This window comes from Manis javanica, chromosome 16, assembly GCF_040802235.1.
Source record: "Manis javanica isolate MJ-LG chromosome 16, MJ_LKY, whole genome shotgun sequence".
Lineage (NCBI taxonomy): Eukaryota > Metazoa > Chordata > Mammalia > Pholidota > Manidae > Manis > Manis javanica.
Window position 1 is genome coordinate 40,351,972 of NC_133171.1, and position 22,085 is coordinate 40,374,056.

General features: G+C 37.1%; 2 protein-coding genes across 5 annotated transcripts in view; one reads left to right on the top strand and one right to left on the bottom strand.

The window, feature by feature from the left end:
- Nucleotides 1-22,085, bottom strand: part of C16H6orf141 (chromosome 16 C6orf141 homolog) — a 38,557-nt gene that overhangs the window by 2,277 nt on the left and 14,195 nt on the right. For 2 of the 4 annotated variants that reach the window (XM_073225081.1, XM_073225080.1), the window contains exon 2: nucleotides 17,263-17,494. The gene's annotated coding sequence lies outside the window, so the exon portion shown is untranslated. Of the gene's footprint in view, nucleotides 17,495-22,085 lie in introns of all 4 variants that reach the window. The other 2 variants (XM_073225082.1, XM_073225079.1) reach the window with 1 other exon arrangement.
- Nucleotides 11,084-22,085, top strand: part of LOC108397943 (cytochrome P450 2K6-like) — a 17,628-nt gene continuing 6,626 nt past the window's right edge. Inside the window, exons 1-3 of the mRNA XM_073224292.1 lie at nucleotides 11,084-11,210; nucleotides 14,202-14,351; nucleotides 15,829-15,989. Coding sequence (XP_073080393.1) covers nucleotides 11,084-11,210; nucleotides 14,202-14,351; nucleotides 15,829-15,989 — 438 coding nt within the window. The remainder of the gene's footprint in view (nucleotides 11,211-14,201; nucleotides 14,352-15,828; nucleotides 15,990-22,085) is intronic.

The following is a 22,085-nucleotide window of genomic DNA, read 5'->3' on the forward strand; positions in this document are numbered from 1 at the left end:
AAGAAAATCAGCCTCAAAAAAGCAAGGAAATTTTTATTATTTATCCAATTACTCAACCAGGAATACATATATACAGCTCAACCAGGAAAACAGCTGGTGAATTAGTGATGGACTATAATGTGAAGAGTACTAGAATGGTAGCATACACAGAGTGCTATGGATAAGAAGAGAGAATAACCTAAATAAAACACAGCCATTCAAGGAAAATCTGCCAGAAAAAAAATTACACAAAAATAGCATCCAGCTAGGCAGAGACTGAGTTAAGACTCAACTCTATTGAAAATAAAGCCAACACTCTTTTCCCTGGAGACCACTTTGCTCATGAAATGAAAGATTGGAAGTTTGCCCAATCAGCTCCTCCTCCTCTTTCTTCTTCTTTCTGAAGATGGAAGTTATTTGTGTGTGTGAGTGTTCACGAGTCTGTGGGCTGCTGGGAGAGGTCAGAGTGGCAAGTGGAAGGAGCTGCTTCATAAACCCGTGAGCTGTCAGATCTCTCTGCTCTGTACTTAATTTCCTGAATCACCCACCTCTATCCTGTCCAACCCTAGACCTATGTTCTGCTCGTTTTGAGGGCCCAAAACCCAGTCTTTTCCAGCTAATAACCTTAGCTCTTATCTTGGCCTTATTTTGGATGTTTGGTGAAAATCTCTCAGAATAAGGTCTCTCCCAGTTTTATCCAACCTCAACTTGGAGATGTTTGTGTGAATTTCTAATTTTGAATACAGTCAGTTCTGCCATATGATGATATACACATTCCTAAAAACTATCATACCATGCAAAATCACACACTAAAAATGATGGGGCCCAAGGAAAAATAAGGTTGGAGGAAATACTTCATCAGTGATACATTTTAAAATGACTGAAACATAATAAAAATAATAGCACAGTTTAACACATTAAATGAGTAAGAAATTCATAAATACTATTCAAAATATGGCCACTTTTCTATGTGGCCCCTCTCCTCACCCTTCTGGCTCTTAAGGTCCCCTGTGAACTGCCCTCTCACATGGAACAGTGTCCTTCTTATACTGTTCAGGATCCAACATGTGCTGATGCGCGCCGCTGGGTCACCCTCACCACCAGGGATGGATGGCTACCTTGTTCTGCCACACCTTTTATAGAACTGAACTGTTCATTAAAAGAAGAAATGGGAAGGGGAAGAGGAAGCCAAAGAGTGGACATTTTTGTCACAGGAACAAAAAGTAGTGACATCACTTTGGGATAGCTCTCTCTTCTGGATTTACATTATGGAATTAGCTCTATTCTATTTTGGAAAAGCCTTTTACTCTTATAAAAAGGGCTGGGGAGTACATCTATATTGAGCAAAAAGATAAATTACCAGCCATCCTTCTCCCACATTTTTAGTGTAATGTACCCAAATGGAACATGAAATGATTGAAAGATATCACCAGATAAGCTTCTGCTCCAATATTTAGTATGCTCTTCATTAAGAAGATTTCACTTTATCCTTGATGTCAAACATAAAATGACTTTGTTTTAGCCCTAAATGAATTTTACATGCCTATGATGATACATACACATGGAGCACACTCCTCTTAAGAAAGAAAACGCTTTCCAGGAGGGAGGGTGAGGAACAGGGACCTGACTGCAGAAGCAGTGAGCTTCATTATGATGCCATCAGCTCCAGTCTTCACCAACAAAACAAACGGCCAGCATTTAGTTTACGATGGAGAAAGACAAAGCACATATAAACCAATTGATGAAAACCTGTCCACTTTCTTTGAGTAAATGCACGGGCAAAGTTAAAAACCTCAGGGCAAAGTGCCATACAAAATATGAGTATGTGTAAGATGAAACAATTAGGAGCCACAGAAGCATCTGTAGGATCTGACTGAAAAAGATTCTAGTTCAGTTGAAAACTATTCTCTTAGAAGTACTTTTTTAATAATCATTAGTTTTGTATTGTGCTAGAAATGAGAATTTATATCAGATCCCACAATACATCCTTGAGTTTATTGGCCAGAAGTATACCTGGCAAATTGTAAATATTTTACATTAGGGTTTTTGTAAATTCAGTCATTTCTACATGTCCAGGAGTTTAGAACTATCTATAAAATGTTCTGAGTAAAAGATCCCTTTTGGGTATCACACTATCATACATAGTTTAGCTAGAAATTCACGTCTGAAGGGAGCAATATCAGGTACAGTGGCTTTCTTATTTTTTAACCAACATACAGTACAAGCTCTTTTTACTGACATCCATTATATTCAACACATGGAATTAAGCAAACTGTCTATCTGCTACTGTAATCATATTAGTTAAACAATGATATGTTACCAGTTTCTTTAGTAATTGTTTGAATGATCCATTTTAGCAACTTGCTGATAAAACATACCATTATTAAATGGTATGTTTAAATACCAGCCTGTTAAAAACATACCATTCCATGCTTATGTTTTATAAGTGTACTTAATGTGAGTGGTATTTCTCTGTTGAATTTATTAGAAAGTGCAAAGTTTGGGAGTCTCCAAGAATACTTTCAGCTTCAATAATTTGTTAGACTTTACAATAGTCAAGATATGGAAGCAACCTAAGTGTCCATCAGTAGATGGATGGAAAAAGAAGATGTGGTACATATACACAATGGAATACTATTCAGCCAAGAAAGAAACAAATTCTACCATTTGCAACAACATGGATGGAGCTGGAGGATATGCTCAGTGAAATAAGCCAGGCGGAGAAAGACAAGTGCCAAATGATTTCCCTCATTTGTGGAGTAAAACAAGGAAGCAAATCTGAAGGAAAAAATAACAGCAGACTCACAGACTCCAAGAGGGGACTAGTGGTTACCAAAGGGGAGGAGTGTGGGAGGGGAGGTGGGGAAGGAGGGAGAAAGGGATTGAGGGGTATTATGTTTAGTACACATGGTGTGGGGGGTCACAGGGAAAACAGTGTAGCACAGAGAAGGCAAACAGTGACTCTGTGGCATCTTATTACACTGATGGACAGTGACTGCATTGGAGTATGGGTGGGGACTTGATAATATGGGTAAATGTAGTAACCACAATGTTTTCTCATGTGAAACCTTCATAAGAGTGTATATCAATAATACCTTAATAAAAATTTTAAAAAAATAATAATTTGTTAGTTTCACACAACTCAGAAAAACCATTATGCTTGATTATGGCTTATCATAGCAAAAGGATACAGACTAAAGTCAGGCAAGAGACGAAACACATAGGCCAGGTTCCAGGAAAGTTCCAGAGACAATCTTCCAGTTGTCCTCTTGCAGCGAACAGGGCTTACTAACAATGATAGATGGCAATACACATGAAGCCCTGCCAACCTGGAAAATCACCAAGCCTTGGTTTCCAGAGCTTTTATTAGGATGTAGTCAAACATCCATGGCTGACCACCTCCACGGCTGAACTTTGTCTCTACTCCTACAAAGATTGATCTGTTTCATCACCCAAGACCACACCTTAAATCACATTGTTAGATAAACTGTCCAGGTGGGCCCAGGGTCACCAGGTAAACAAATACACTCTTATCAGGCAGCACATTCCAAGAGCTTAGGAGTTACCTCCCAGAAGCTCAAAGCAAAGGGCAGACCTCAAGCAATTACACGTTATCAGTTTACTTAACACTTGCTTGAATGCAATTTTAGTAACTTGCCTGATGAAGCCTTTCTAAAAGATCCAGTACATGTTCACTTACGTTTTATAAGTGCAATTAATGAAAGTGGTCATTTCCCTGTTCAATATATTAGGAAGACTATTAAGACAAATTACTAAAATAACAAGAACAATAAAATGAATAACTAATAATAAGCAAGCTGCTTTGCATTAGGCTATAAAACAAGGAAGACTGCGAAGTAAATGCAAAAATCTTCTAGATTTCATACTGAGTGCTTGTTGTCAAGTTTCTTTGTTGTTACTTCAGGAACCTAAAGAGGAACAGCCTAGACAACACACTTCCTGTGTGGTTTCTACCAGGAAGAACATTTTAATCATCAGATTCAAAAGAAAGCCTTTGGCCTTACAACAAAAGGTTGGTGAATAAATGCATATATGTGAGTCTTTAGTCTCTAATTCATTCTTCTGGTTTCAAACAAGTTTTACAATAACAATCATTATTTTACTATTATAATAACAAATAATACCAACATTCGGTAACAGATATTTGCCAATGCTGAATTGTACCTGCGCCCTGTGCTCCTGGAAAGAGGGAGTATAAAAGAAACTTGATCCTTTTGTGTTTCAGGAAACAAAACAGCATACTGGAAAAACCACCCTTCCCCATGTGATTACATTAGACTCACAAAAGCCTCTTGTTTACCAATGACAAGGCCAGGCACAGACCCTCCAAATTCCCATCCTTGGCCTCATAAATTATTACCTGGGTAAATTTATTTACCTTATAAATAAATACTCTTTCCACTGGCAAATTGGAACAAAATGTTTATCAGCCAAACTGCTTAAGCTTCTCCCCTTTCCTCCCTCCAGGCCCTTCAACTTTGGTCCACCCCAGAATGAGTCAGCCTACAGCCCCTCCTAAAAGTAAGCTGGCCTCGGGGTTGAATATTCTTGGAGCACTGCTATGTCCTGCCACTCTGTCATACACACACATTGTTCTTTCTGACCTAATTTACTCTTTTCTATGCTCCTAAGATACTTGCAGATATTATGATTACAGCATTCTCCCTATCATATCCCTTGCCCTCCCTTTCAATAATCTTTTTGAGTTAAGTTGACTACTCAATTTGTTTTTTATTTGACAGATTTATTGAATGCAGAGGCTTTAGAAATTAGAGTTACTTTTATGTAAGTGAAACTAGGCTAAAATTCACACCAAGGAAGAACATGGCAAGAAAAATAAAGCTCAAGGGTGAATATGAAAAAGAAAATAGGAACTCTGACTTTTGCTTTAAAACTCTGACAGGATTTTAGGTTGAAATATATACATACTTCAGTAATATACGTATTTATTCATCTAGGGATTTTATCAGAACCAAATATATTCAAGAGTCCTAATTTATTGACCAGGTAGCTGCCCTCATGAATAACTAGTTGTATATTGCAGGATAACCCAAATTCAAATAACATTCAATCTCCAAGAAATAATCTTGTGGGGAGATGACTGATATTCTGGTGTCCTATAGATGGTTCACAGAAGTGACTTCCTAAGGGAAATAATAGGAGAATTACCACTTAAAGTCTTGGATGTAGTGAGAAAGGGAGATAAACAGATTAATAATAGCATTTTCTTTATTAAGGTATCATTGATATACAATCTTATGAAGGCTTCACATGAGCAACATTGTGGTTACTACATTCACCCATATTATCAAGTCCCCCCCTCCAGACCCCAATGCAATCACTGTCCATCAGCATAGTAAAATGCTTGTCTTCTCTATGCTATACTGCCTTTCCCATGACCCCCCTACATTATGTGAATAGCATATTTTTAAAGAAACAACTATTGACATAATAATTTCCATCTTCAACCTACCAGAGTGGGACAAATTACCCTCATCTTTTAAGTAGGAATTTTGGTAATCCAGTGCTGCATAAATAAAGAAAATATTTTTCTTTATTTATATGCCAATCATTGACAAGGGTAGACAACTGGTCAATAAATCAGATTATATATTTATTTCAGTTTTGATAAATCCTGCAGATCAATATTACATATTGAATCACAGCATTTAAGTAGCAGCAAAATAAAAGGGAGAACCAGAATTCAAATCCATGATTGCTTAATGCCAAAGGCCACACCTTTTTTTCCATAATGTCACACATAATGCATCCAGATCTGCATAGTGTGCAGCGGACCCTCCTCAGGTCCAGAAATTAAATACCATTGTGTAATATTTAGGAATTAAGGGAGAAAATTTTGTTATGTTTGTTACATTTAAGTTTGCAAAATTAGTTGTGTTTGACCTATGTCTACAATGAGAGTTTCATAATAGTGAGACCAGGACCTTGAGTGTAGTCAGAGTCGGGTGAGGGCCTCCGAAAAAAGCAAGCAGGATATTTATAGTCAAAGCAATGTAACAATGTAAAGAAGTCCGTATGGAAACTCTGTGTTAAGCATTATGCAAAGTCAAGGTCACACTAATTCTCTAGGGTAAAGATACCAGACTAGAAATACAGACATCCTCAGTGAGATCAGTTAAAGTTCAAAAGGCCAGGAGCAACTTGGCCTGCAATGTTTGAGTGTTCTGCAAGGGTATCTCAGCAGAACCCGTGACTTCACTCTAAACAGCCTTAGCAAACAGACAACAACCCGGCCCACCTTGGGGGCAGGGCAGGTGGTACAAGTTCACACCCTAAGCCCCCAATTCCCAAAAATCCTCAACCACCTATAAATCCCCTAGACAACACACCACCCTGGGCTCTCTTGTCCTCTTCTGTGAGCCAGGAGCTCTGTCCTCTCACTGTATCTCTCAATAAAAGTCTTTCCCTGGCTCTCCTACCTTGGGTGTTTGCTAAGTTCATTCTTCAACTCTGCAAACAAGAACCCTGGCATCAATAATATTACGGCATAGTTTTCACACATATAAATGAAGTACAGTTTTGCAACCACTTTCACCAACACTTTTGTGAGGAAAAAGAAACATGTAAAGAGCCAATTAGAATACCATCTTCTCTTTCACCAACTTCACCCAGAAAATTCCAGTTCAGGGGTATATGATCAGGCGAGTCTATGTCCTTCATTACTCTCTACTGGCTGGTGCCTTAACTTTCTGTAACCACCCAGTTAGGGACTGAATTGTGTCCCCCTTAAATTCATAGTTGGAATTAGGGGTTGAATGTTGAACAGTGGTTGAAGTCTCAACCCCCAGGATCTCAGAATGTGATGGTGTCTGCATTTGGAGAAAAGGCCTTTAAAGAGGTAATTAAGGTTAAATGAGATCATTTGGATGGGCCCCAATCCAATATGACTGGTGACCTTTTAAGAAGAGATTAGGATTTAAACACTCCCAAAGGGAAGACTGTGTGAAGGCATGAAGAAGAGGACACACTACAAGCCAAGTTCAGAAAAAAACAACCCTGCAATACCTTAGTCTTGCACTTCTTGCCTCCAGAACTGTGAAAAAATTAATTTCTGATGTTTAAACCATCCAGTTTGTGAAACTGTTATGGCAGCCTTAGCCAGCTAATATGCAACCTCTCTGGCTCAGAGAATTGCTCTAGTCTTTCTTTATAGTCTCCTGCTTCTAGTCTTGCCTGCAATCAGATTTACTCTATTTTCATCCTGTTGCTTCTGACTTTAATTCCTCTTCTCTGTTTGGAACCCTAGATAATGATGACCTGGTCACAAGGCCACTGAATAAGCTTAGAATTCAGTTCTGCCCACAGGATTGGCCAATTGGGTTGGACCTTCAGACAATGATACTCAGTAAGTTACTGCCCATTTTATGTCCCAGTAGTGCACCCAGGCCTAGTCTTAGCAACCCCAGGTGGTTATTACTTAAATCTAAGATGAAATGGATGCTGGGAGGGATGTTTAAACATTAGGAGAGGAGTAATATGTTGTGATTGGATTGAATATAAAATAGAAAAAGTGGCCAAAACTTTTTCAAATTTGATGAAGATTACAAACCCCCAGATCCAAGAAACTCCATTAATCTCAAGTCCAAGAACAAATGGAAAGAACTATACCAAGGCACATGATAATCAGATTGCTCAAAACAGGTAATAAAGAGAAAATCATAAAAACAGCCAGAGGAAAATGCGCCATATGTACAAAGGAACAAAGATAAGGATGACAACAGATTTCATGTCAGAAGCACAGTCAAGAAGACAATGGAGCAACATCTTTAAAGTACTGAACAAAAATGGTCCTTGTTTTCAAGAATTTTGAATTCCTGGAAGGAAACAAATGATAAACTAAAAAGTGAATATAAATATATAATATGATGGCATTAGTAAAAGCTTTAGGAACTATTGTTATCAAGAAAGCAATATAGAAAAGATTGTTTCATCTATTAAACTAGTTCCTTATTCAAAGTCATTCTAACACAAAAAGGAAAGATAAATGTTTCTTGAAAGGGTGAACTAAAGTGAGTTATTTCTCAGATGTTTGGTTAAAAGTCAGTAGCAAAAAAGGGGGGAAATTGAGTAAGGCTCAAAGAGGTTGCATAACTTGCTAGGTCCCACACACAGCACTCAAGTTAAAACTCAGTGTTCATTCAATGGCAGTGAGACTCCTATGAGACTCTTTGGGGAGGGTGGAAGGTATAAGCTCATAGTTGTATAAGAACCTTGAAATTCTTGGAGTGATACTGTTACTTGACCAACTGCAAACAGATGATGGTATATCTTAGCAAATAACACAAGTCATTGTATTGTAAAAGCGCAGATTTCACACTGAGGATTAAATGTTGTATTTCTCTGAAATTTTAAGACTAATCCTTGTTTTATCTGAAAAGAAAATTCCTCCAGGCTTTATTGAATAACACAGATTAGATTGAGAAGTGAAAAAGGAGAAAGGGGAAGGAGCTCAAATAAGGCAAGCATACAGTGTAGGGCTTAATTCATTTCAATTATAAAATAGATGGATGAGTAAGATAGAGCAAATATTAGCAATGCCTTCATGTTTTTGATTTGCATTGGAAATTGCTGATTTTTGTCTGTTTACAATCACAAAGATTTCTATTATTTTAAAAAGTACTTATACTTAAAGATAATGAGTGTATTTGATTCTTCGGTCATACTTCCATTTTTGAGCCTGATTCTCATTTTTATTTTAAATATTAAAATCTTTGTGACTAAAGCTTCCAAGCAACATTTTCCTCCAGGACCCAGACCTTTGCCCGTTATCGGAAATCTGCACATTCTCAATCTGAAGAGGCCGTATCAAACCATGCTGGAGGTAAACAATAAATTGCTCATTGCATACATATTACAAGTTCTGAATCATTCTTACTCTTGTGGGTTTATTAGTATGTATGTTTTTACACTGGTTCATATACGTAAGTAGGAGGTAAGTAGATAGGATTTTAAGTTAATTAACAAGCTCTCATTTCTGTTTTTTTCAAATTTGCATACATAAAACTATTAGTAAATATATTTCTATTATGTAAAGGGGCATTTTTATCCTGAAATATATATGACCTGTATCCTTTATCTCAACCACTTTGATATTTATATTTCATATGTCGTACAATGAAGGAACTGAATTATGACCATAATTTTATTGTAGAGACTTTTAGTTAACTATTAAAAACAGTAGGTACAAAAGGCACAATCAAGATCAGAGCCGCAGACGCTGAGATTCAGAATTCAATTGTGGGTTTGCCATTAATTAGTTGTGCGAAGTTAGTTAAGAATTTAGTCTCTGTTTCCCCATCTGTAAAATTACAAGGCTAGGTCAAGTACTAGATCAAATTTCTCTTACTTCAAAGATTTTGTAGCTTTTGATTGTGGAGTACAATAAGAAAGAGAGCGGGAAAGAGAGAGGAAGGAAGACAATAGATGACATAAAAACCATAGTTGGCATTTGGCCATAAATTCCAATAAGTTCTAAAGGGCAGGATAATAAAGCTGAGTTCTGCTATATTCTGTTACTTCACAGTTTGAAATCCTAAGGGGAGATAAACCAAAGAGGAGACCATTACTTTAGTGCAGTAGGCAGCACAATAATAACACTTAATATTAGTACTGTACTTTTTATTTTACAAAGGACTGCAAGGTTTTCACTTATTCCTCACAATCACCCTCAGAAGAAAATAAGAATGACATTTTATCTCAATTTTACAGATGCATGACTCAAAGCAATGAATTTCTAAGTAACTAAAAACCAGGACTTGAGTTTTCTGATCTGGTTCTACTTCATGAATCTTCTTCCTGCACTCAAAGGTCACATGACAGGTTGATTCTTCAGAAGAACAAGACATTCAGTCAAATTCTTCATCTAATCCATATGCCCCAACTACATTTGTTTTTCCTCAATATTCCTGCCCTTTGCTTAGCTATTAACTGGCCTAATCTCTTTACTAGTCTTTTATTTTTTCTCATTTTAACCTCTGTACTATTGTTCGGTGCTAATTTCAAGATCATAGCCCCAGAAGCTGAGATTCAGAATTCTTATCTACACTTCTCCCTAACTTCTGTCTACATTTTATTCTTAAAATTTACTTCTGGTTTTTTGCTCTTTGTCTGAAACATGCCATATCCACTTTATGTACAGTGGCTCTCACCTGAGACTGTCCTCACAGTTTCCAATTCTTATTGTAATTTTCACTTTCCTGTAATAATAATTTTAATTACATTATCTTCCTAAATATTGAGCCCTTCTGCAATTCCTGTTGCTATTCTAATATTATTTTCTAAGTCAAGTTTCTTAAAGGAACATTAGAAGTCCCATCTCATTCTTTACCTGAACCTGTTGGGTGAAGAGCAGAGGCTCTGCACGCCAGCGAGCCTGGATGTGTATTCCTTGCTGAGCACTGTCACTAGCTGTGTGATTTTTTTGAAGCCCCAGTATGTTGCCAATGCACAGAGATAATGATACTATCTACTTCACTGGTTTTTAATGTGATAACGGTGCTGGGATTATAGTTAGGAGCCAATAAACGTCAGCTTTTGTTTCCTTTTAATTATCAAAGAAAATGGCATGTTTTTTGCAGCAAAAAGTGTCGCATGGTACTATAAAACTACCTTGGGTCTACTTTGGTCACAGGACCCCACAAAGAATAGGGCATGAGCTCGGTGGTCAGGCGGCCAGTGTGGTAATCAGGAAGTGCTTTGTTTCCCTAGAGTCCTGGTGGGGGGCATTTTCTGGGACCAAACAAAAATATAACAGGGATAAACTGAGCCAATTCCAGGCTGTCAGACCACTGCTACTGAAATCTCAAACAAAATGGAGCATAAGGACAATCAATTGATGATTCTATCAATGGCTTAAACAGGTACAGCAACCAGCGCTGTATCCTTAGTGAATGAGTTCAGTATTCTCCTTTCTTTTATAAGCTCGCATAACTGGTTTGCTGAAATTACATCACCAAAGACCAATATCCAGTTCGCTTTTACTACAGCCCGATGTTTCAGGTGCTTCTCCTTTTCTTATATACCTAAGCTCTCCCAGAAATATGGCTCCATTTACAGCATTCAAATGGGACCAAAGAAGGTGGTAGTGCTTTCTGGATACGAGACAGTGAAAGATGCCCTCGTCAATTATGGTGAACAATTTGGGGAACGATCTCAAGTGCCTATATTTGAAAGGCTTTTCGAAGGAAAAGGTAAGGAACTTTGAAGTATATCTTTGTGGTTACAACTATTTAATAAGCCAAAAATAGTAAATTAAATATTAAATATTCTCTTGCATAATTCCTTTTGTGATTTAATTTTCCTTCATTAATATATAATAGGCAAACGGTGTTTACTTTGGAGAAAATTTGTAATTTATAGATTTATTCTCATTGGTACATGTTAATTACTTCCATAATCAAATAATTATTAGCCAGCAGCGAGGTGAAAAGTCCACTGCCAGGGAGATACAAAGATGAAGAGAATAGAGGCCATCAGCTGAAAGGATCACAGTCTAATGGCTGATGCAGACCCACTGAACAATACACAGTATTATAAATACACTGAACCATATTTTCACCTGGATGAAGTTGTATCTTCCTCATGTGAGTCTTGCTAAATGTCTTTGTGAGATCAAGACTCTATTTTTATGTCATTGCAGCAATCTAATAACCCTTTAAGTTATTAGATGAACTCTTTAACACTAATAACTCTAAACATGGGAATAATTTCACCATATTATTTTTAATGAATTAATATTGGCTCCTACTAAATACTACTAAGTCATTTTCATGCAACAGTTTTTTTAAAAAGCATTTCTCACACTATTGTCCTAAAAAAAAAAAGAGTTATCTGAGATGTTAATAGATGTTCTATGCAAAAAAGTAGTATCAATCAATGAAGTGAATTTGAAAAATGCTGTGTATTATATTCTTCTCTGTGGACTCAGGAGAAGCCCACTGGGATAGTAAAGCCTCTGAGAAAAACACCCAAAGCCTATTTAATTTTATTTAATCCAGTGTTCACACTTATTAGTCTTTGAAACATTTCTCCTTTTTTGGAATTTCCATTGACATCTCAGAATCAGCAATGAGGAACAGCTTATTCAAGGTTCCTGATCTTTAGTTTCCAGGATTCATCTTTATTTTCCTTCTAGAAATTTGGGACATTTTCTTATCTCTTGCCTCTGGCATCTCTGCTCTTTTCTACAATAACTCACATATTACTAATTTGATGACTACACACAAAATTGTTTTAATTTTTATTGTTACCAAACATGATTTTTGTCCACAAGCAAACCATTTGTTTTAAGAATCAAGCAGCCTTCTTTTTAAGTGACTCAATTTGTCATGGGGAATGTTGTTCAAAGAGGGAAATTACTCCATTTCCCACCCCACCCGGCAAATCTGGTAATCCAAAACCATTCAAATAACTGTAACATTCTTTAGACCAGTTTTGTATGAACAAACAAAATGATATTTTTGTTACCAGTAGACAATTTGGGAGTACTTAATAAATTATTTTGCTGCATAACTTAAATATATTTAGGACTTTGGTGCAAGTATTGAAAAGGAGTTCAATTCCTTACAGTGTTAAACAAGTGATCTCTGCATTACAAGACTATGGAGCTATTGCTTTTCTCTGAAAGACACAGCCACTTCTGTGGGTCCTTAATAATCTATACTGTATTCTAAAATATATACTTTTGAAATGTAAAAATGAGATAGCCTGAAGTCACATAACTGGTATAAAAATTTAGGATCCATAGAATATTAATATATTAATGTTAATATAAGATTTGAATGTGAGCAGAATCTAACCTTCACTGGCATCCTTTCAAGGAAAGCTTAACCTGACATGAAGTGGTGATAACAGCTCTGGAGATATGAAACCCTTTTAGATTTCATATTGAAAGAAGAAACAAGGCTGGTGTTGCCCCATTTTTCACAGCCTAGGTTGCCTTAGTCTATTCTAGTTTCCTATTTCTGGTGATCAAACTCAGAATTTCTCTCCAGTCTTTTGTGCTTCCATAGGGGGAAAAAAAAAAAGAGGAAGGATTATGGGTAGAAGCTGAAACATAAAGAATAATGTCACTCTTGCCACAAATTCTACCACAGAAAGATGTGGGCAACCAGAGCAACCTCTTTCCTTATTTTTCTAAAAGTTAGCACATGCTCCAACTCCTCTAAGTAACTTCTCATTTGATCATTACTATTTTCTTTATCCATGCACAAATTCACATGTCTGTTTAGTCAATAAATATGTATTGAGCACCTACTATACATGTTAGAAATTAGCATGAATAGTACTAATGTGGAAGCTTGATTGTAATTCTTGGTAATTGTAACTTTTTACTTGGGTAGTCTTGTGTGTACTAGTCTACATTTTTCCCTGGCAAAAGAGACTTTGTTTTCTATTTTTCATCAATCCCTTAGCCACACCTAGCATGATGTAAACATATGCTATTGTTAACTGAATTTGTCAGAGAAATATAATTTAAAAAAACTCTCCCAGCCCAGTAATCCTCCTCTCCACAAATGAAGAAAACAATTTTATTATTGAATAAACATTAAACCAGAATGTGATGTGCATCCCAGACAATCCACTAAGAGATTGCAAAGACAAAGAAATCTCACCGTTTTATATAATCCAGCAGACACAAGCTATTACAAAAATGCTTTCAAGATAAGGTATAACTAGTCAGTCCTCAAGAGGACTTGACAGCACCATTTGTCATGCATAGTTCATCCCAGATTCACCAGGTGGTTGGGATGGCTATCTGTGTTAACTGGCTTTATGCAAAGAAAAAATAAATATCCCATATCTTGCTGACAGGAGGTCATTCTGCAGCTTAGAGCAAGGCACCCACCAAAGATAGGCTCCTACCCTCCCACAGACACTGGGAGAAGGGGCACTCTATCCCCTGATGTTTATATTCCAAAGAGATGGCTCTTGGGTCCCTAAGAAAGACATTCCTAGTGCATAAAGTTGACAGAAGAGCCATATAGTGTTCAAAATGATTTACGTATGATTCAAAGGGAGGAGAAAATACTTAGAAGTAAATGCTTTAAGAGAAAGAGAAGTCTCTTCACTTACTTTCAACGGGGAGAGTTGGGAGGCCTCTAAAATTTTTATTGGCCCTTGTAAATTAAATGTTAAAAACTTTGAGGAAATAATCTTGAAAACATTTTCCTCCTTATAAGGAATTGCTTTCTCTCACGGTGAAGCTTGGAAAACTATGAGAAGATTCAGTTTGACTACCTTACGGAACTTTGGAATGGGCAAGCGGATCATTGAAGACACAATTATAGAGGAATGCCAGCATCTCATACAGAACTTTGAGTCTCACAGAGGTGAGTAGAATGAATAAAACCGTGTTCTATTTTTCAAGAAAAAAGGGTCAGTAAAAGATATATTTTTAATTACTTAGATGTAATTTTAGACTTGTAGGAAAATTCCAGGAATATACATGTAATTCCCAATATCCTTCTACTCTTTTTCTAATATTCCTCAAATGTCAGCAGTTTACATTTGCTTTCCAGCTTTCTTGGAACTGTTCGAGCGTGCTGTTCCTTTATTCTTAACTACTTCAATGTGTTTCCTTAAAATAAGCAAAAACATCCTCTTACATAACCAACGTACGGTTTTCAAAAATCCAGAAACTAACACTGACATGATCATATTATCTGATCTGCAGAATACATTCAGATTTTGCTTTGGCCCCATTAATATCTTCAATAACAAAAGAAAATCTTGGATCATGCATTGCATTCAGTTGTCATCTTTTTTGCCTCCTTCATTCTGGGACAGTTTCTCAGTAATAGGTACATTTCCGCTCCCTTTAAATAATATATAGTTAATCCCGTATTATTTTTATCAATAGGTGAGATGAATAATCCAATGACTCATTTTCATGTCAAGAGTTTTCTCATTTCCTTAATAAGCTGAGCTCATTCCTTATTAAAGATGAGCTCATTTGAATATTATCTTCACTGATGCCGGAATTAATGTGAAGAGAAATGGTCAAAAGTAAACAAGCCTGAAACGAATTCAGAGGAGAAACAGAAGGCAGTGCACTTAGAGAGGCTCTTAGCATTTTGTATGAAGTACATTGTAGAAAAAACTATTATTCCTTCTCCAGAGTTAAACTCCTAGGAAATGTTAATTTCTCAAGGCTTGTGTGCATAGCATCCTACCTTTCCTTCCATTTGAAGAAAACATATTCTTTACAAGAATTCCTCTAGACTTTGAGCCTCCACATTTAAGATAGGTGCTGATGCTAAGAGTGAATTAATAACGAGAAGGCTTTCACTGGAAAATAAGTGCCCACCCACTGATACATGTTTAATAATCTAAAGAGTTTTTAGTAGTTTCCAATAGTTTTCCTGAGGAAAACAGGACCACTAGAAGAGCTGAAACAAAGAACTGTTCTGTATAAAGTTCTTTAAAGTTGATTTTTAATCATCTAGATGTCCTAATTAAACTTTTAAACTTGAATGCAGCCTAGAAGGTTGAAATATGTTCCCAGATATTATGCATTAACACTCCCTACATGCACATATACACACCCTCAGCTGGCATATTTTAATTTTTTTAACTGAGCCAAATGTAGATTTTCTTTGACATACACTTTTAGTTTTCCTTGCAGTAATCTTTTAACAAAATTATGGGTATTTTTCAAAGTCCATTCTGTTCTCACTGCTCCTGGGAAGAAATGATCACCGATAATGCCTTTCCTCTATGAAATCCTTGACTGTTTGTCCCCATCAGTCCAGAACTGATTTACTAATGTGTATGTGAATATTCCTAATCAGACTAATTCTCTTGTAGGAAAGCCCTTTGAGGTCAAAACAATAATGAATGCTTCCGTTGCTAACGTCATTGTGTCAGTGCTGTTTGGAAAACGGTTTGACTACCAAGACACCCAATTCCTGAGACTCCTAAGCTTGATTGGTGAAAATGTGAAACTCATTGGAAGCCCTAGAATTGTGGTACTGTAGTTTTCCTATTTACTTTTACTTCCTCTATGGTATGCTTGATCAAGACACCACAAAAAAAGGATTTATTAGAGAATTGCCATTTCAACAACGCACACTTTCTGGAACATTCTGAGTACAAAAATGTGACTAGCCAGCTTGGTTAACATATCTAATAATTCTCCCATCACAAGTTACTGCATCAAATATCTTATGATGCAGAGATTATGAATCATACCAGTAAATAGCTCAGCATATGGCCTTAGTAAATGCTTATAATTTTGGCCATCCATCTTTTATCTCTACCATTAGTTATGCACAGAATGTTGGATAAACCATAAGTAGATAAAGAGCACTTAGTACAATTCATTTAGGAGAGTGAATTTTAACAAAGGCGGGCTATCAAATACCAAAAATATGAAGTACTAAATGAGACCTTAATACTTATTCTGCACCTTGTAAGTTCACAACAGTGCTCCAATCCAATTTTTTTTATATTTGTAAGTGATAAAGTTGCCATCTTCTAAAATGTAGGAAAGAGAGCCTTGCCAAGTAGTTCCCATTTTCAATAGCACCACTGGCAATCAACCATATTATTACACTTTGGAATAATTTAGGGTCTGTTACTATAAATATGGGTTTATTCTGTTAGGGTCCGGGCTTCCGAGGCTTCTCCAGAGAACAAACTACACAGGCATAGAGATGTAAATTCAAGCAAAGTCTTTATTCAGCCAGCTAGCTGGGGTCCAATGTCAGCCCGACGCAGCGGGTCTCAACAAGGACCCCGAGCACTCAGAGCCAAGGGTTTATATAGCATTTTCAAAGCACTTAACTCATAGTAATTTTCCACAATTATACATTATTCTTGCAAGACATACATCCTGGGGTTAAGCAAGGGCAGGATAAGACTACTCCTCAATGGTTAGGGAGGTTCTGCACGATAAGCTTGGTATGTAAGATTAACTGACCAAGAGTCACAGCTGCCCACCACCCGGTGCTCATGATTAACTTGTTTTTCAAGGCCTTACCCAGTTCCAGTTTTTCTTTCTAAGTCACATACTCAGAAAATGGCTTCTAGGCCTTTAAGATGGCTATGCTTATGCTAACCTATTTCTATTATTACATTCCCTCTTCTTCTTGTATCTATTTCAATCATGAAATTAGGGGTCATCTGTTTGGTTAACACTCTGATAGTTCTGTCTCAACACTATGATTTGCATGGTGCTAATGCTAATTCTTCTCTTCTCAAGGTCTCTGCACCTGCCAGGAAGTGACTTTCTTTACTCACCTGGTAAGGCTGCTGGGAACTCTGTAAGCAAGGTACCAGGCCAGTTCTTCCAAGGGGCTTGGTTGGCTTTATAAAGTCAATCTCAGTTCCTTAAAGTTGTTCACATCTGAGTCCATGCACATGTCTCTCAGGTATGACATTCCAGTCAAAGCCCTGGCAGTATAACCAGTGTTCTTAAGTAGTCTTCTCACAAGGAAAGCAGATTCTTATTGAACTCGTGCAAATAAACATACTGCCATGGAATACAAAAACAGTCACTGAAAGTTTTTAAACTCTGGAGGGATCAGGTAGAGAGAAGGATGTTTCAATTCTGCTCATAAAGATAGTCATTTACTAAACTGTTGTCAGTTTAAGAGAACAAGGTTAAAACACTATCAGCAACATTTGGAACAAAAAGACACAAAATCATTTTCTTTAGTTTATGTAATCTTATGTAACTAATACCTGTTCTGCTGAAATCCAGTTCTTTACCAGTTTAGGGATAATACTATAAATGACAAAAGACTTACAAATGACAATGGTTAAAGATCTGATGAGAGCTTACTGTTTAAGACAGTTGACATAAGGAAATTCTGATATTTCTGTAATACAAAACATTCAGTAACAAAGTTTAGCATCATTCTCTTTGACAGTGCTTTCCTGGTAAATATATATATATATATATATCAGATAAATAAGCCAAATTAGTCAAATACTTTCTCTAATGAGAAAAAATTCTTCTGACATGTTCCAGGAGCCCTCTGGAAAATATCAGAGTTAACTAGAGGTAAAAGCACTTTTTTTGAACTTAGCATAAGTGTCCAAGACCAGATACAAAAAAAAGCAGAGAAAGTGCTTAAGTCCACAGGTCTTCCCCGAAAGCTTCAAGAATGTTTTACTCTTTAATAGTAGATATAAGCTGCTATGCAAATTCTATTAAAAGCTCTAAGATCATTTGCATTAAAAAATATGGAGAGTCCCCCATGTTTTTTAAAACATACAGCATATAAATTAAACAAGAAGACCTGGTGGTTGTCAAAAAAATCTATTACAACCTTTCTCAAAAGTGGTCACACGTTTGTCCATTTAAACTTTTACAGTGAAACCTGTTTTTCTGGGAGAAACATAATCTTGTCCAGATTCTACAGTTTAATTTTTAAGAATAAATTTTGGTTTGTTAACTAAGTGCATTTAATCAGCTGAAAAAAGCTTTGTTACCATTCTGCTTAGGAGGATAAATTAAGAAAACAAATAATCAGTAACAACTTTAATCATTTGTTGGTTAGAGATTTTTCCACTTATAAAAATATATGGAATAAATAATTCAATTTCTCAGGCCATGCAATCGTTTTCAATAACAAAATATTTCAAAGGCAAATAAAGCTTATACAGTTGTTAACAAACTTTAGCTTTTAGTCTTTTTAATATTACGATTTCTTTTTTTTTTTTAATATTCTGGCAACTCACTGAGACTTTAAGCATGAGAAACTGCTTTGATCTTTCAACATTGAGCAGACTAACAGTTAAAGAAAACTGTTTAACTGGAAACGAGATTCTAATTTTGCTGTGCACTTGATATCAAGACTCACTTGCTTTAATTTCACTAGGCACGACTATATCTGTAAGAATATAGTAATTTATTCTTCATTTGCCCCATGGTCCCAAGCACATAAGCCGGTGAGAATTATGCCTGGGCTTGCCTGCGGCTTGACTGGGTTTATCTCACCTTATCTCTAAACATCCTGACCCTCCCCCCAAAGCAACAGGCTGAGCGGGTCCTCCACAACAAAAGGCACCACGCTGTTTTCTCTCTTTAAATAAATAGCTGTACTTTAGAACAAAGTTACTTTCCTTTATCACAAAATACATTCTTTAGCATGCAGAAGACTTTTCATTCTTTATACTTTTTCTTATTAAAACATACATCTTTTAGCATAGAGAAATGTTTTCTTTATTACTTTAAGTAGTTTTAATTAAAACTTAAAACCATTAGAAACTTTAATTTCCAGTGAACACCGAGAAGCAGGCCATTGTAAATTGTTAAACTAACATTCTTTAGATTGACAAATTTATGAACACATTTTATAATTTCTGTAACCATGAGCTTTACAGCACAATCTCTCATAGAGTATATCTTCTTAACTTAGCAAAACTTTAAGGTTTTAGGTTACTACAAAGATTCTCAGGCAGTAGGTAGGTATACACACTGTAACACACAATTAAAAAGGTATTCACTTGCCACACTTATTTAGTTCACTCATTCGTAACAACTATTCTAGATTACTTACAAGACCTTTACTGAATATTAGACAAAGTCAAGCCTTTAAGCATTTTATTCTTAAAAGATTTAGCAGATAACATGACTTAAATGACCTCAGGTAAATTTAGGCAGCTGATATCCACAAGGACATGCCCGCCTCAGGCAAACTCAAATTAGCATTAATGCTTAACACTTTTTATCAGGTTTTCTGGAAGTTTTAGAATACCCAATTTTCACAAGCGCTTGTCTTTAAATCAATTTCATTAATACCATCCAGAGGTAGAAAGATATATTCATTTACACACTTAGGGGGTCGTTTGAGTTTGTCCCATGGTGAGAAAGAAGAAGGAAAAAGAATAGACAAAGGCGAAGGATGAAGATGCCACTTCAAACAAAATGACTGTTGTATGTGCTTGTGAACGAGTGCCTGTCGTTGCACAGTTTTCCTTCCACGGGGGACGTGAATTTATCTGGGATTCGCGGCTGTGACCCCCTTATCCTGTCATGGGAGTCTTCTAGTGGCGGGCGCCCTAATGGCTCTTAATTGCCCGACCCGTGCCCACGGGGAATGATGTAGTGGCAGAAAGGAGGAACGGAGAGAGCAGGAGAACCTTAGAACAAGGAAACTTAAAATGAGAAGCGCAAAAAAAATATAAACCGAAACCAAAACACAGTAAAACAGTCAATGATAACACCAAGCACACACACCACATCTGATCGCACTCGTTTGGACCGGTCCTTCTCTCACTCTGGTGCGCACCGCACTCACCACTTTCAGGGTCCTCAAAAACTCTCGTAATTCTCCTGAAGGGCGTCCACTTGGACTGCCGCAGGGTGACGAGCTCGATCTTTTCCTCCTTGGGCGCCAGTTTTCTGCCGATCGGATTTGCCTTCCTAAGGCCGAGTCACTCGGACCCTAGGGCCAGGATTGGTTACCTTGGCTTTTACCCAGGGTCGCTAACCTGGGGGCCGGGACTACCAGCCCGGACTTCCTCACTCGGGACCACTAACCCGAGACCATACACGGGATGGCGACTCCCGCTTTATAATGGATTTATGCAGACACGAGGGGGCGACCCTCGAATTACACTGCCCCATCTGGACAATTAGACCTTGCCTTCAGCTGTCCTTTGTTCTCAGGGAAGCCACTCGTATCCCGGACGAGTCCCCAAATGTTAGGGTCCGGGCTTCCGAGGCTTCTCCAGAGAACAAACTACACAGGCATAGAGATGTAAATTCAAGCAAAGTCTTTATTCAGCCAGCTTGCTGGGGTCCAATGTCAGCCCGACGCAGCGGGTCTCAACAAGGACCCCGAGCACTCAGAGCCAAGGGTTTATATAGCATTTTCAAAGCACTTAACTCATAGTAATTTTCCACAATTATACATTATTCTTGCAAGACATACATCCTGGGGTTAAGCAAGGGCAGGATAAGACTACTCCTCAATGGTTAGGGAGGTTCTGCACGATAAGCTTGGTATGTAAGATTAACTGACCAAGGGTCACAGCTGCCCACCACCCGGTGCTCATGATTAACTTGTTTTTCAAGGCCTTACCCAGTTCCAGTTTTTCTTTCTAAGTCACATACTCAGAAAATGGCTTCTAGGCCTTTAAGATGGCTATGCTTATGCTAACCTATTTCTATTCTTACAATTCTAAATATATAGTTGTTGGGAAACACTGGGTTAGGCAACTATGAAGTCTAATTTTAGGTGTGGCCTTTTATTTCAGGTATTTATTAAGTCATTTGGGTGGTTAGGAATCCCGTTGAGAATTTCACAAAATATTTAGAGCTTGTCTCTCAAAAAATGAACATACTGGCCAACAGTAAATTTGGCATAAGTGAAGTCCTTCCTGAACTTCTCAAGGGTCAAGGAATATTAGATTAAGTGGTACTGCTCTATGGGACCTACATAGTTAGCCAGTTACAAATTACAAAAATAATTATTCTGACCCTGTAAGGAAACAGTGGAAACGTTAGCGTGCTACCCAGAGCTAGAATAGTCTAACCTGGTATCACCTGGGATTTTGCCAGAAAAACACTTAGATTTATGGCTCTGACCATAAAGCCAATTGTGTTTTCATGTCTCATCTAACTTCAAAGTGAATGTATTACCACAGGTATAATTAATAAAATACTCTGGGTACACAGAACTTGATGCAAAACCTATCAATACTCATTTAAGTGACATAATTCCAATAAATGAGGAAATCTTATTGTCTAGTTGAGCCTGCCACTGGTAGTTGAGATAAAACTGAAGTCTATTTGAGATGCTATTTCTATAATGCTTTCAGCAATAATCTTGTAATTCCCATTATCACAAGAATCCATAAGCATATTTAATTTACTTTGTTGTTTTTTATTCTTTTAGCTTTTCAACATGTTTCCTGTCTTGGGGTTCCTCCTAAAAAGTCATAAGACAGTACTCAGGAATAGAGACGAATTATTTTCTTTTATAAGGATGACTTTCCTAGATCACCGTCATAAACTTGACAAAAATGATCTCAGAAGTTTCATTGACGCCTTTTTGGTCAGGCAGGAGGAGGTAATGCTGTTTTCTTCAGGGGTTAACCTTCGCCTATAA